The sequence below is a fragment of the Copadichromis virginalis genome, linkage group LG20, assembly GCF_057382275.1.
Source record: "Copadichromis virginalis isolate Kocher_CV1m ecotype Utaka linkage group LG20, C_Virginalis_male_GT1.1, whole genome shotgun sequence".
Classification (NCBI taxonomy): Eukaryota; Metazoa; Chordata; class Actinopteri; order Cichliformes; family Cichlidae; genus Copadichromis; species Copadichromis virginalis.
The window spans coordinates 8351424-8364658 of record NC_140637.1 but is presented as its reverse complement, the minus strand read 5'-3'; the positions used below and the strand labels follow the sequence as shown (position 1 = coordinate 8364658).

Here is a 13235-nt window from a genome sequence, read left to right as displayed (position 1 = left end):
TGCAGCTATTAATTCCCACATTACATTTCCCCAGGATTTATCCTGCAGATAACTCATGACAAAATAAATCCTGGGATTTCCTGCCAACCTGTTACTGCTCCTCACTGCAGATGTCATTCTACCCTCACAGCTCACATTTTAATGCAGCCAGTCCTTTATGACATGTGATAAAAACTGAGATGAATTTCAGAAAGGGAGCACAATCTTACGTGGGATTTTCAGTTTCTTTATTTTCTTACTTCCTGAATCTTCCTTCTGTCACAAAATTCTGACACACGCGTGCACGCACGCACACACACACATGCACGCACGCACGCACACACACGTACGCACACACACGTACGCACGCACAAGTAGTCAAAGCATCTTCTCCCTAAGTCGTCTCAGGATGCTTGTCAGTATTCCTGTTATTCGATCTTCCCTCTTGGTCCAATCAAAACACAGCGTAGGGTGTTACCTCATCACCCTCAATTCCCATCAGGTCACCCCCCTCTTCCCTTATTTCATCATCTCTACCTCCTCTCTTTCTCTCCTTATCTTTCATCCTCTCTGACAGCCAGATGCTTTCTTTTTATCCAGCTTTCTATTTTGTCCTCTTTCATCTTTTCTTCCTACTCCCGTTTTTAATCCACTCTAACTCCATTAATCAATTTTACCACACACTTACATCCAAACTGATCCCTCATAAACTCCATATCTCCTGGCCTCAGCTTTCCTCCATTCTTTTCATCATCCTTGCTTCTAACCTCTCTTAATCTCGCTCTTTCTCCCATTGTTTCAGAAATCCTTCTGTCTTTTCCTGTCAGGCTCTTATTTAATATCACTTCATCAGTCCTACATCACACTTAACTGTGTGAGAGAGAAAAAAACAATGCTGCATCTTTCTAGATTTTCTCCTCAGACTCAGCTTTTTAATTTACAGTTTTGCTCCCAGCCATTGCTCCCTCGATGCCTCCAAATCTGTATGAAATTCTGTGATGTCACTTGTTTTTGCAAAAACAATTCAACCAGATTACAGCTGGCCTCACCCACGCTTTATCTAAATGCAACAAAATGAAGACAAATATGCATTTAATTCCTCATTCCTAAATCAAATCCACTGATTAAATGATTTTAGGACTACTGAAGTAGCTCTGCTGTAATCTGCTGCTGCGCTAATGAAGATGAACGATGTCGCTGCGCTGCAGATCATTTCTAAAACATACAAAATATTTCAAATTCAGTTTTGAAATGTAATAAAAAAAACAAAAACAACAAACTGATTGATTTGTTCTGTTGTAGCAAAACGAATCAGGATTCAATTAAAGACAGAACGCTTAAAATCGGACAGCTGGTTGCAATACACGTTTGGCTGTCACAGTAGCAAACACAAAGATGCATTCACGCATAGAGCCTTCCTCTGGTATAAGTTAACGGCCATGTTTGTATGTTTGCAGTCGCTGTTTAATAGATCCATCAGTCCACAGTGGAGTCCTTTGTGCTGTGTTCTTCTTGTCAGCAGCTCTTGTGGAACTAATTGACTGCTACAAGCTTGAGTTTGTTTGTTTCGGTGGCAGGGGTGAAGCATCTCCCTACATGTGGCTTGTAATGCCCCTCGCCCAGCATTAGAGAGGGCTCTGACCTGTTTATCTGCCATTTCACTTTGGCTTGGAGCCAAAACACTGAATGGTAGCACACTACAATGACGTGAGTGGGCAAGAGGAACCCTCTTTGTCTCTTAAAGGGTTTTTGTGTCCTTTTTTTGTTTGCTTCATTTCTGCTGGAAGACTCAGCTGTACCACATTTCTATCTGAAATGCTTACTACTCCCTTTATGTCTCCAGAGAAAGAATACATAAGCAATGATAAATTCATTTATCTTCTCAGATCAAGAAAATGAGTGGCTGAATGATGTTTGTTCCTCAAGCTGGAACAGCAGGACTTTGTATGAAAAACACTGGCAAGGCATCTGTCATTTCAGCACCACAGCCCTGCATGCTCTTGGCAGATGATGACATGCTGGAGGAGGCCAAGTTCAACATTAGTCCAAGTGAGTACAAAGTTTTCTGTGTGATTTATGTAAAGCTTTTAAAAACTTTGGGTGGACTAACAGTACAGACGATCGTGTAAAATATGTGGACTTTCATTTTAAACCTATATTTCTTTGTTGGCCATAACACAATTATTATTATTTTTTACCTAGGCTGACCATGGACTTCTTGTGATTACAGCATCTTGTTCACTGATTTCAGTTCAGGTTACAGGTTCCAAAAGAGTCTCGCTTGCTCATGCATGCGGCTTGGTGAAATCACCATTTTATTAAAGTGACGGTAACAAACCAACTGGAATGACTTTTACCAGCATAGTTTTATGTTCAAATCACATCACATCTCTGTGTGTGCCAATATCAGTCTCCACATCAATCTCATCCTCATATAATAGCAACTTGACAATCACAAGGTCCTAAATGGCATCATAATTTCATCATGTTGCCTTAAAAAAGACAAAAAACTAACACCTTTGATGATAAAATAGTTAAGAAAATGTTTAACGAGGTCATAAATCACATAAGATGTAGGGTAATTTTCTCATAGGTTTCTACGCAGTCTATTTCTTGCAACCAGACGTGCTGCCCCCTGTTGGTCATTAGAAAGGTTGTAGAGTCTCAACATACTGAAGCGATCGTGGCTCACAGAGAGATCATGGCTCAAGAGTTGGGAGTTTGCCTTGTAATCGGAAGGTTGCCGGTTCGAGCCCCGGCTCGGACAGTCTCGGTCGTTGTGTCCTTGGGCAAGACACTTCACCCCCTACTGGTGGTGGGCAGAGGGCCCGGTGGTGCCAGTGTCCGGCAGCCTCGCCTCCCCCAGCCTCGCCTCTGTCAGTGCGCCCCAGGGTGGCTGTGGCTACAATGTAGCTTGCCATCACCAGCGTGTGGATGACTGGATGTGTAAAGCGCTTTGGGGTCCTTAGGGACTAGAAAAGCACTATACAAATACAGACCATTTACCAAGAAGGGTGTAGTGTATTTTCAATGTCTTCTAACTTTCCTTTGACTACTTTTCCAAGCCTACCTTGAGAGCCTGGACTTGGATGTTTTATGACACTTTTTTGGTCATAGTTTTACCATTTTTCTTTTCACTTTAGTGTAGATAACATGATCTGCAGCTCCACTGATGCTGTCTTCAAGAAGCTGTCAATGATGCTAAGTGCTAATTTGGCAAACAAGCGTGAAAATGTAAGAGACTTCCTAAAAAGCTTTCAGAAAACTCCCTCCTTACTTCTAAGTCTGATTGTTATCAGGAAACAAGACCCAAACTAGATTCAGAGTAGAGAAGACCTATTGTGAAAACCATGGAGGGGGGCGGCTGTGTGTCTTTTGGGTGTGGCAGAGTGTGGAAAGACTAGATAAATAGTTTGTCAGGACTTGAGTCCCCCTCGCTCAAGACAACATAAACCCGGCACTGAGGACACTGAGATTGGTTTTGGCTAGCCTCTTAGCACACATGCACACTCACACATACAGCCATTTACACACACACAACTCTTCTTAACGTGTTAGTCAAACAATTGTGGGCAGCCAGAAAGGCTTCACAAAAGACAGGGATACAGGATACTCCCACTATATGCACAAGACTCACCAGCGCACACACACACACCCTGTAATTCCTGTGTGTAAGTGGCATACTTAGTAATCTACATGACAGATAGTCAAAGCCACATTGTTGGGACTTGAACCCTCAACCTTTGCTTCTCAAAGGGACCAGTGTCTTTCAGTCGTCAGGTTAGCTCCTGTCTTCTCTTTATCCTTCTATCTGTCATGCTTACACCGCTCTCATTTTTCTCTCTCAACCCTTTCAACCTCCTGTCGTTTCCTTTCCGTTTCATTCTCCTAGCCCCTCTCCGTCTTTTATCATCCATTTATCTCTCTCTACTACCATGACCTCTTTTTATCTACCCTCCTCTGGCATTTCCATCTTGTAAAATGCCCCCCCAACTCACCCCAATTCACCATCCTTTTTTCGCTTTCTTTTACAGTCTCTCTATCAAAAATCCCTCATTGGTTTTCTCTCAACATTCACAAATCTTTCATTGATTACCTCTCTCCTTTTCCGTCTCTGATCTTAAAATTTCATTGATGTTTCTTTGCTTTCATGAGCATTCCCCCTCTTCAGTTCATCATTCACCTCACTGATTACTGGGGGCGCATGTGTTAATTCAGAGTTCAGCTTTAGACAGTCGAGCCTTGTAAGGCCTGAGCGCACTGACCTTTTAGGGCATCAATGCAGTGTTTATCTGAACATGTTTTGCACCAGCATTAAGCCATTTAAATCCAACACTGGTTTATCAGTACAGCCTTGAACTTTAAGTGCTATGCTGGGGGGTTATATTTATCTCCTAAGGATAATGAGTAGGTGCTTATCCACAGAACTGCCATGAGTATATCTTAAAATATGCTACAGCTATGTAAACCTAAAATAACTTTATTATTGCTGTCATCTTTCAGAGACTCGCAGAAAAGTGATGGTTGAACATTTGACAGAATAAGGATGTCTTACTTCATATCAGCTATTCTTCATATTTTCCTAATTGTAAGCAAATTCAGTGAAATGACAAATTGACAAAATTAACACTTACACTGTCTGGCACGAAATCACTGAAATAAAAATGCTCCCTTATGTTGATAAAGGTATAGCACGTATTGCAAATAGGAGAAACGTGCTACTAAAGTCTGGTCAGTGATATAAAGGGATATATTTTAACCCAAAGCATTTTCCCCTAAAATTTTACCAAGACGTTTTGGTGCCTACAGTAAACCTGCCAACATATCAGTCTGCAACAAGATTGCTTAATTGCGTGATTATGTCCCTCGTCACTCTGTATACCTGTTAATGTGGATGTTTGTTGGTTGTTTATTCTTCTTTGTCAGCAAAATTGTGGTGGACTTCTGAAATGATGATGCATTTATAAGATTCTAAGTTTATTGGAAATGTGATGAGGAGGGGTTTCTGACTAAGTGTCAGGAATGTGTTGGACCAACACAGATGCACATCATAGACATAGCCTCCTCCTCCTGGTGTCTTTATCTTTCTTGTCTTATACTGTGCCATTTTTTTCTTGATCCTTTCCTCTCACGCATACACTATTTTTCCATCCTCGCATCTGCGCTCTGAAACCTGGCTCTGCGTTGATATCAACACATGTCTCACACATTTACTGTCAATTCTTATTTCCCTCGTCACTAATTTCTCCATCTGTGTCTTGTCAGTGATTTTGGCTGGTCACCGTCTGAGGCTTGTCACACGAGGCCACACAAGTGACACTTTGAGAGACACAAATGTGGACATCAGATGCATTAGCTCTCTGATTGAGACACTCTCATACAGTTAACTCTGCACACGCACACATAGTCTAGTAGTTCAGTACATGCAGATGTTTACTTTTAAAAGCAGTACATCTATGTATTTAGCAAGGACAAGGCTACGCACGCGTGCACATTACACACTTCATACACACATAAAACACGCACACTCACACATTAGTGCTTTGTATTTATCTCGCAGACACTCTTCACCCCTCATATCATGCCTGTGGTGTTAGAAACATGCAATGTGTTTCTTCTGTCAGCAGGTCTACATACCAGACAGGAAAGGTCTCATTATGTCTCTGTAGCCTCAAAAACAATTATGGCTGATATTCCCGAATGGAACAAAGTACTATTGTGCCTCTTTTATATTTTATATAAAGCACCTGTGAGTTTAAAACACAAACACACATTTCCACCATGACTAGATTTACAGTAATTATATATTATCAAAACATGCATACAGTTTTGAACTACAGTGACATGTGCAGGCAATGTGTTCACTATGTTCTGAAAGCTCAGCTTTGCATACATGCATTTGTGCTTAAATGTTAATCCACACCCTTCAACCAATCACATTTGCAAATAATTTCACAGTGTCAGACGTGTAAATCTTTGAGGCAACTTCTACATCACTCTTATGATTTAAGCTGTAAGTACCTTGTTTTAGTTGATAAGCTTATATCACGACTAACAAATGTGAAAGCTTAGCTTTCGGTTACATATACCAAAACAATGTTTTAAAACAACATTTGCTTTTTGATTGCTGGAGGCTGTCTGTGGGATAACATGAACAGCCCACTCTGACCCATTTGAACAAACATGGACAACAGTTACATGCTGTTTTGATAGGATGTTTAATGTGCTGTGTGCTTTTTTTGGTAATTGCAGGGTTAGGAACAGTTTACTGCTTATAGTAACTGGGCAGTTCATTAGGTACACCTTGCCAATACCCAGTTGTACCTGCTGTTGACTTCAGAACTGCGTTAATTCTTCATTCGCACAGATTTAACAAAGTGCTGGAAACATTTCTGAGAGACTTTACTGAATAATTATAGGATAGCGTCACACAGTAGCTTCAGATTTACTGGCCACTACATCCCAAAGATGTAGCTGGATTGAGCTCTGGTTACTTTGGAAGTCAATTGAGTACAGTGAACTCACTCAATGTTGAAGAAATCAGGTTGAATTTATCTCAGCAACAACAGAAACAGAGGCTGACTTTGACTTTCAGCACTCGTGATTAGTAGCACATGAGCTTGTCCATTTCAACTTTTCATTAAGACACTAAACACCACTGTTTCAAAGTAACAAGGCAAAAAGAGAAACTCAAAGAAAAGTCCTTGAATTTTCCTGCTGTGTACCGAACTCTTGCCTGAATCCTGGTTTCAGAATTCTATACATAGGTGACTTTTACAGCTTCTTCTATCAAGTTGTTAAATTAAAACTCTGCTGTCTGCCACATCCTGCAGTTATGAAGGCTGTGTGTCTGAGGAAATTACGCACATGGTTTGTTGGCCTAGCAAGTGATGGTGCAGCTGCTTTGATGGGCTGATAGAGAGAAGCAGACACACATCAGAGTGAAAAGAACAGTCCTGCACTGCATCATTCACAAGTTAGAGACTGCAATCTATGAGGCTGCAATACATTCAACAGAACTGAGTCATTTTCACATGTTCTTCTTTTTTCCTTACTATAATGACTGTACGGTAGCGTATTTATGTGTCTGTTTGTACCCTATCTCCTCATTAATCTGTGTGCCAATCCAAATAAAACTTTGCATGAACATCATCCCATATGCAGCAGCAGATCTCAGTAAATGTAGGATTTGCCTCCTTCTGTGTTGAAAGGTTTGCAGATGTGGGTAAACAAGGGGTGATGCGCTCCAGTTGGTGCACCACAGGACAGCTGTGAACTGTGAAACAGCAGCAGTTCAAAGTTCATCTTTAAATTTAAACCTCTAAATGACCTCGTCTATGCATGTTTACAATACCTGATACTCACTTAGATGTTTCTTAGCATTTTGTTAGCACAAGGACAATAATCATACCCTCCATACTTAAATGTTCCATGATTGGAATGGAAAGTAGAAGTTGTGGACCCTCATATGATCCATTTAAATATCACTGGTATAATGCTGCCACTATAAAAAAGTAATTGCAACACATAAACACATGCATAATAAGATCCAGTGGATCATTCTTGGACAAAAACTCACATACAAGGCTTAAAAAAACAACGCAGCACTTTGATTTTGACCCAAAAGCTTAGAGAGCTTTTGAAATGCTTCTTTAGATGCATCTTTTTCTAACTAAGGTGTATTGTACAGCTGAAATCAATAAAGGATCACTACTTTCACTTGGATCAGAACCCTATTTAAAGTCTGTTTCTTGCCATTCCTGCATTTTTTCCAGTTTTATTAAGCTATCTGGACTATTGTTCATGTACGGTAAACTTTAAATATTTGCTATTGAGCCTGCAGGCTAAAGGCTCTCTTGACTGTACGTTAGCATTTTACACAGGCATTTTAGATTTAAACACATGTCAGCTATTACTAAAGCACAAAAAAACCTCTAAAATATTCTTGACTGCCTAGTGCAAACATATATACATTGTAGTTTAAAAAAAAAAAAAAAAAAAAAAAAAAGCTCATTGGCTTGTGTACTAAACCCTCCAGTCTCATTCCTTTGTTTAGCTTTTTTTCTTTGCTGGACTTTCAATCCAGTCAGAGGACTGGGAGCACTTCAGCTGAATGTGACAAAGGCATTAGGGAAGACTACAATAAATGAGGAGGGTGGGAGAAACTGATGCAGACCAGAGGGAAAAGACCCAAAAGATGAAAGGATGGGAGACGGTTTACATTCCATCTGTTCGGACCATCTCCATCTGACTTGATGACAGATTACACTCCTCCACCTAAGAACAACTAACACCAGTCTGCATGTAAGCATCCAGGCAAAGCCAACTAGGAAAACAAACTCATTAATTCACAGGCTGTAAGCAAAAACAAACAGGACCCTTCACACAGAGAGCTAATGCAATCTGATCAGAATGGGACGCTGATGTGAACGTTTGTGTTTTCAAGTGCACCCCCTGCCTTACGCCAGACAAAGTGAATATTGTGTTAGACACGGTGTGTGTGTGTCTAAAGTCAGTGTGGGATAGTGTGTGAGCACACAAGACCCAGAGAATTCGAACGAATAAAAGAATCGGGCCAGCTGAAGGGAGAGGAGAACAAATGAAAGACATACACAGACAGAAAGAGAAAGAAGCTTGATGGGAGATTTGTATAGATGCTTTGCTGGGAGGGCAGGGAGCCCAGCCAACACATCACACATTACAGACCTCAACGCTGCAGCGTCAGCTCACAGATACATGAACACACACATTTTTACTTTTGCACAATCACGTTTTCAGAAAATATAAACTACAATAAATTCTTAAAATATAGTTTTTCTAATGAAACAAGTCACAAGGCCATTCAAATGAAAAAGGAAAATTAATGAAAGATTTGCATGTGCTAATGAAAACATTTGAAACTGGGTGCACTTTGCAACAGTCATTAAAATGCTATTGACGCTATAGCCATGTGTTATGTAGAAAAGATGTTTTATCATTAATTTAACTGAATTGTTAAATTCAACAAACCTTTGAATACATTTTTCAAACTATGGTGTTTGAAAAAAAACTAAGAAGACAAGAGGGATCCAAGTACTTTAATGGTTCCTATGAGGTAAAAATGGCCTTCTTCCTGCTTGAACTTCTACTAACTAAGTGATTGAAATGAGATAATGACAGCTTTTCCTGTTGCTAAATTACCTCTACATCCTCCTGGGAATACAAACACCCTCTGGGCTTTTGGGGGTTGCAATGGCATATGCAGCTGATAGAGCACAAGAGAGCAATATAGAGGGGACGGATAGATGTGAGGCAGGGGAGAGATTAGACTAAAGAGTGAAATGATGAGACACATGTAGAGGTTATGAGAGATTTGCTTGTAAAAAACAGATGAGGAGGGGAGAGACTTGAATCAATGGGGAAATTATGTAAAATAGGGTAAAGTGATGGGTCAAATCTGAGGTCATGATGAAAGGAAGCAAGAAGCTCCATAATGTTAATCTCGTAAGCAGAGACCTCTCCACACTCCATGTGATGCTCATAAAATGAGAAGTGAGTGTCTTTCGATGGCAAGCTATGAAGAAAAATGGCTCAATATGGATCTGCTTATTGCACCACCAAAGTGAAAATATGGGATTTGCAAACTAGGCTTTGCATGAGCAAATACAGTGAGTCACAATCGTGAGCTTTTTCCATTTCTAGTGTTTGCCTGGGGCCTGACTTTATTTGCGCCGTAACAGAAGTATCTCCTCCCTGCCTCTTCTCCTAAAATGCTAAACAAATTCAGATTTTCATGCCATTTATTAACTTCTGCTCCTCTTGTTGCCCTTTAACCTCAATATTAAAAACCACTTCCATTTTCTCTCCCTATTTTCTATGAGCCTCTCTCGCTCTCTTTCTTCCACTTGTATTTATTTTCAGTCCAGGCAACAGGAAGACAAGCAAGCTCAGTTGGTGACTTTTCCCCTGAAAAAATGAACAGAAGGAAATCCTGTGTGATATCTATCGCTGATGATGATTACAGAATCATTCAAGCCTGAGTGAAACGAAACAATGACAATAGTTTGGCAAAAACCCAGTCAAGCATCACCTAACCACTCATACACTTTACTGCCTCATTATCATTAAACTTGGGTGAGTCATAGACAACAACCGGGCTTAGATTAGAGCCAGGAAAGGAAGAGATCATGTGTGGGAACAAGCCAAAAGATATGGCAATGCTAAGGAAAAATATTTGGTAAACAAGTAAAAAATCTATCATCAAGCAAGCAATTAGTACAGTCATTTGTTGGAGAATTGTGATTACGGCAGCGAAACAGCTTGCACACAATGACGCACAAAATCCACCTGTGAGGACGACTGCAGTAAAAACGAAACAAACAACAAAAAAGACCAAGTCTTGCTAAATTCTCCAGTGCTTATAACAATTTAGCAGCAAAAATGTTAATTATCAAACATCCTCGTTTTAGGTACCTATTCCGTCGCAGTTGCCCTCCCTAATAAACTTTTATAGTGAGACGATCGCCGCGGTGTGTCTGACCGCAGAAAGACGAGCCTCAGCCAAATTCTCTCCTCTTGCTGCGCACCCGGCTTGTACTGCGAGCTGTTTCAACCTGCGAACCAGCAAATGCATACATGTGCGTCTCCTAAAGCGCATTAACTCCCTGAAACAGTAGCCCAAAAAAAAAAAAGCAATTTAGCTCTTCCAGCTCAGACCACCACGGAGACGATAAGTGGTTTGAGGAGAAAATGCGCAAAATACAAGAAGCGGTTATTGGAGCGTCTCCAAGTATCAGATAAATATTTCACAACCAAGACTTTTCTCCCGAAAAAAACAAACAACAGGAAAAAACCAAGCGCATAAAATAGTGATGGAGAGCTTTTGCCCATAGATAGATAGATAGATAGATTACCTTTGTGGGACAGTCTCAGCCGTGGCACGTTTAATTTGGTGGCAGAGACGGTGGCGACAAGTAGCGCAACAATAATCATGATAGAGCAAGGTGAAAATATCTTCATCATCCCGAGGAGATGTCCTCCAGCCTTAAGCTGAAGCTGTACACAGGAGCTGTCAAACACAATATTCCCACAGAATTTAAAAGGGGAAAATCCGACGGATCCTTCTTCTCACGATGCCAGCATTTGACTTGGAAGTGTAATTCCCCCCCCAGCACGTAAATGGCTCTCTGACACACCAGCTTAGTGACTGAGCCTGGGCTGGTGAGAAGATTTACTGACTCAGCTTCAGCAGTTCACTTCCAACAGCTGCCCCGCAGAAGTCTGTTACAGCCACGGAGAGAGAAATACCACGCCTCAACAGAAGGGAGAGAGGGAGAGCTGTAGTAGCGAGAAGTGACCTGCCCCTTCTTTACGCATAACAGAGCACTCTCCAAACAGACGCACCTGGAAGATGACTTATAGTACAAATTTATCATCATCTGCTAGTGATGGCACTCTAACAGCTTGAACACACAGCTGAGTAAAACTTCTGGAGACAACAATAAAATCTTAACCCCCACTTTAATTCCACCCACATTCTGTAAATATTTCTCAATTGCAGCACATAACAAACACAGAAAGGTTACTGCAGCATGTAGCAAAAACTAAGGACTCACAAGCTGGACTGTATGCTGATGTGCTCAAGGCAAACTCCTGATAAACTCCAGAACATTCCTTTCACAAAAATAAAAAGCTCCCAATTTCTAAAAGTAGCAAAAGCTATTTTTGTGTATGTTGTGTGAGCTGTGGTTTCACAGGACAGAAGGAGGAAGACGTCCCTCTTTCAAGGGACTGAAGATGTCAAAAGACCCACAAATTTATGAACTATGAATGAATCAAAAAGATCTCCCCTTCTACATTTCTTTCCTCCACAACACTTTTAACCAAGTTCTCTGTTTTAACCTCTTAAGCACCATTGTGATGATTTTAATTAAGTTGTGGAGTTCAAACACCCCCTCCTCCTATGTGCATCTATTCACAAGCAAACTTTCAAGTGAACACAGAGGTCACGGCAGAGTGAGAAAGAGCCATTCAAGGTGTCTGTGTTACTGCAACCCCGGGTCTTTTGGAAATGCTTGTTTGCAGCATGGAAAGAGTCCCACACACTGTGTGCTCATAAAACTGAGCCACCTCTTAGCTCTTGTCAACATCACTGTGGAGCCCACAAATATTCATATGTCTTTAAAATTAATTGTTTGTTCCTTTTTAGTACTTGGGAGGTTTTTAAACTTTCCAAACAACACCTACTGTCTTATTTTTGAATATATGCTGAAAGTGCACTTAAAACCACAATGCAATATCTTTCAAGAACTGGAGAGATACCTAACTGTGTACTGCACACTGTCCAGAACTATTATTCAATCAGTCTGTACTGCAAAGAACAGAAACATGCACGGTAATTACCATTGCTTTAAAAGTCTCTCGTGAAGTAACACAAACATTAATCTATCACTGGGCAAATTATCAAAATAACTTGCAAAATGACGGCAGATAAATGAGACCATAAGGCTGACAAGGGGTAGCCTCCATCTTATTCTAGCGGTATCGTGCTTCGTGAAATTGAGGTCATATTTCGAGTAAATACTGATGTTCACTGATGGAAAAAAGATGTTTCTACTTCTCCTTCTCTTTGGGCACTTTTCGGTATCTTTTAGTACACAAACATGTTTGGAGGGATTTTTTCCATTTGACATTCTTTGGTTTTCTGTTGCCAGAAATGCTGCAACAGTATCTGTGCATTCTCATGTTTGTACCTTTAAACAATATAACAGATGTATTTAAATCAAAGAGAAAAAAAAATCAGGTATAATGGTATACATGCAGAAATGCAACTTGCACATGATGATCTATGTTGAAGTAAGTCAGTAGAAGCTGCCAAGGATGATGCTGTGTTTGTTTTCTGCTTTCAGCCACCATTAATATGACGTCAGTTTGAGGCTGTGTTCTCTGTTTTAATGATTAAAAGGTGGCCGAAATCAGATTGCATTTAAAACATGGTTCAGAAATCCTAACATATAAAGTTTATTCACATTAATCCAAAGATGATCAGTTCAACCTTGAAGTTCAAAAGTTTGTTGCATTTATGATGTTTTCATGTATTAATCATTAACTGGAGCAGATATTGCTTTTTTTAGGCACTCTTTAATAAAATGCATCAGTCAAAACAATAACAGTGTAAACTTAATTGACTTATTCTAACTTAAAACAAAGGATTGCTTGAATTGTATGCAGAGAAGATTTTTTGGTGTAACAACGAGGCACTGCTAACTAACTGTGCA

At 40.3% G+C, this 13235-nt stretch overlaps 1 protein-coding gene across 2 annotated transcripts in view; it reads right to left on the bottom strand.

Annotated features, from left to right (window-relative positions):
- sema3g (semaphorin 3G) overlaps positions 1–11218 on the bottom strand; it is a 72481-nt gene extending 61263 nt beyond the window's left edge. For both annotated transcript variants that reach the window (XM_085442890.1, XM_085442891.1), the window contains exon 1: positions 10872–11218. In XM_085442890.1, the coding sequence (XP_085299016.1) occupies positions 10872–10980 (109 nt within the window). In that variant the 5' untranslated portion in view covers positions 10981–11218. The remainder of the gene's footprint in view (positions 1–10871) is intronic.
- Positions 11219–13235: the final 2017 nt, after the last annotated feature.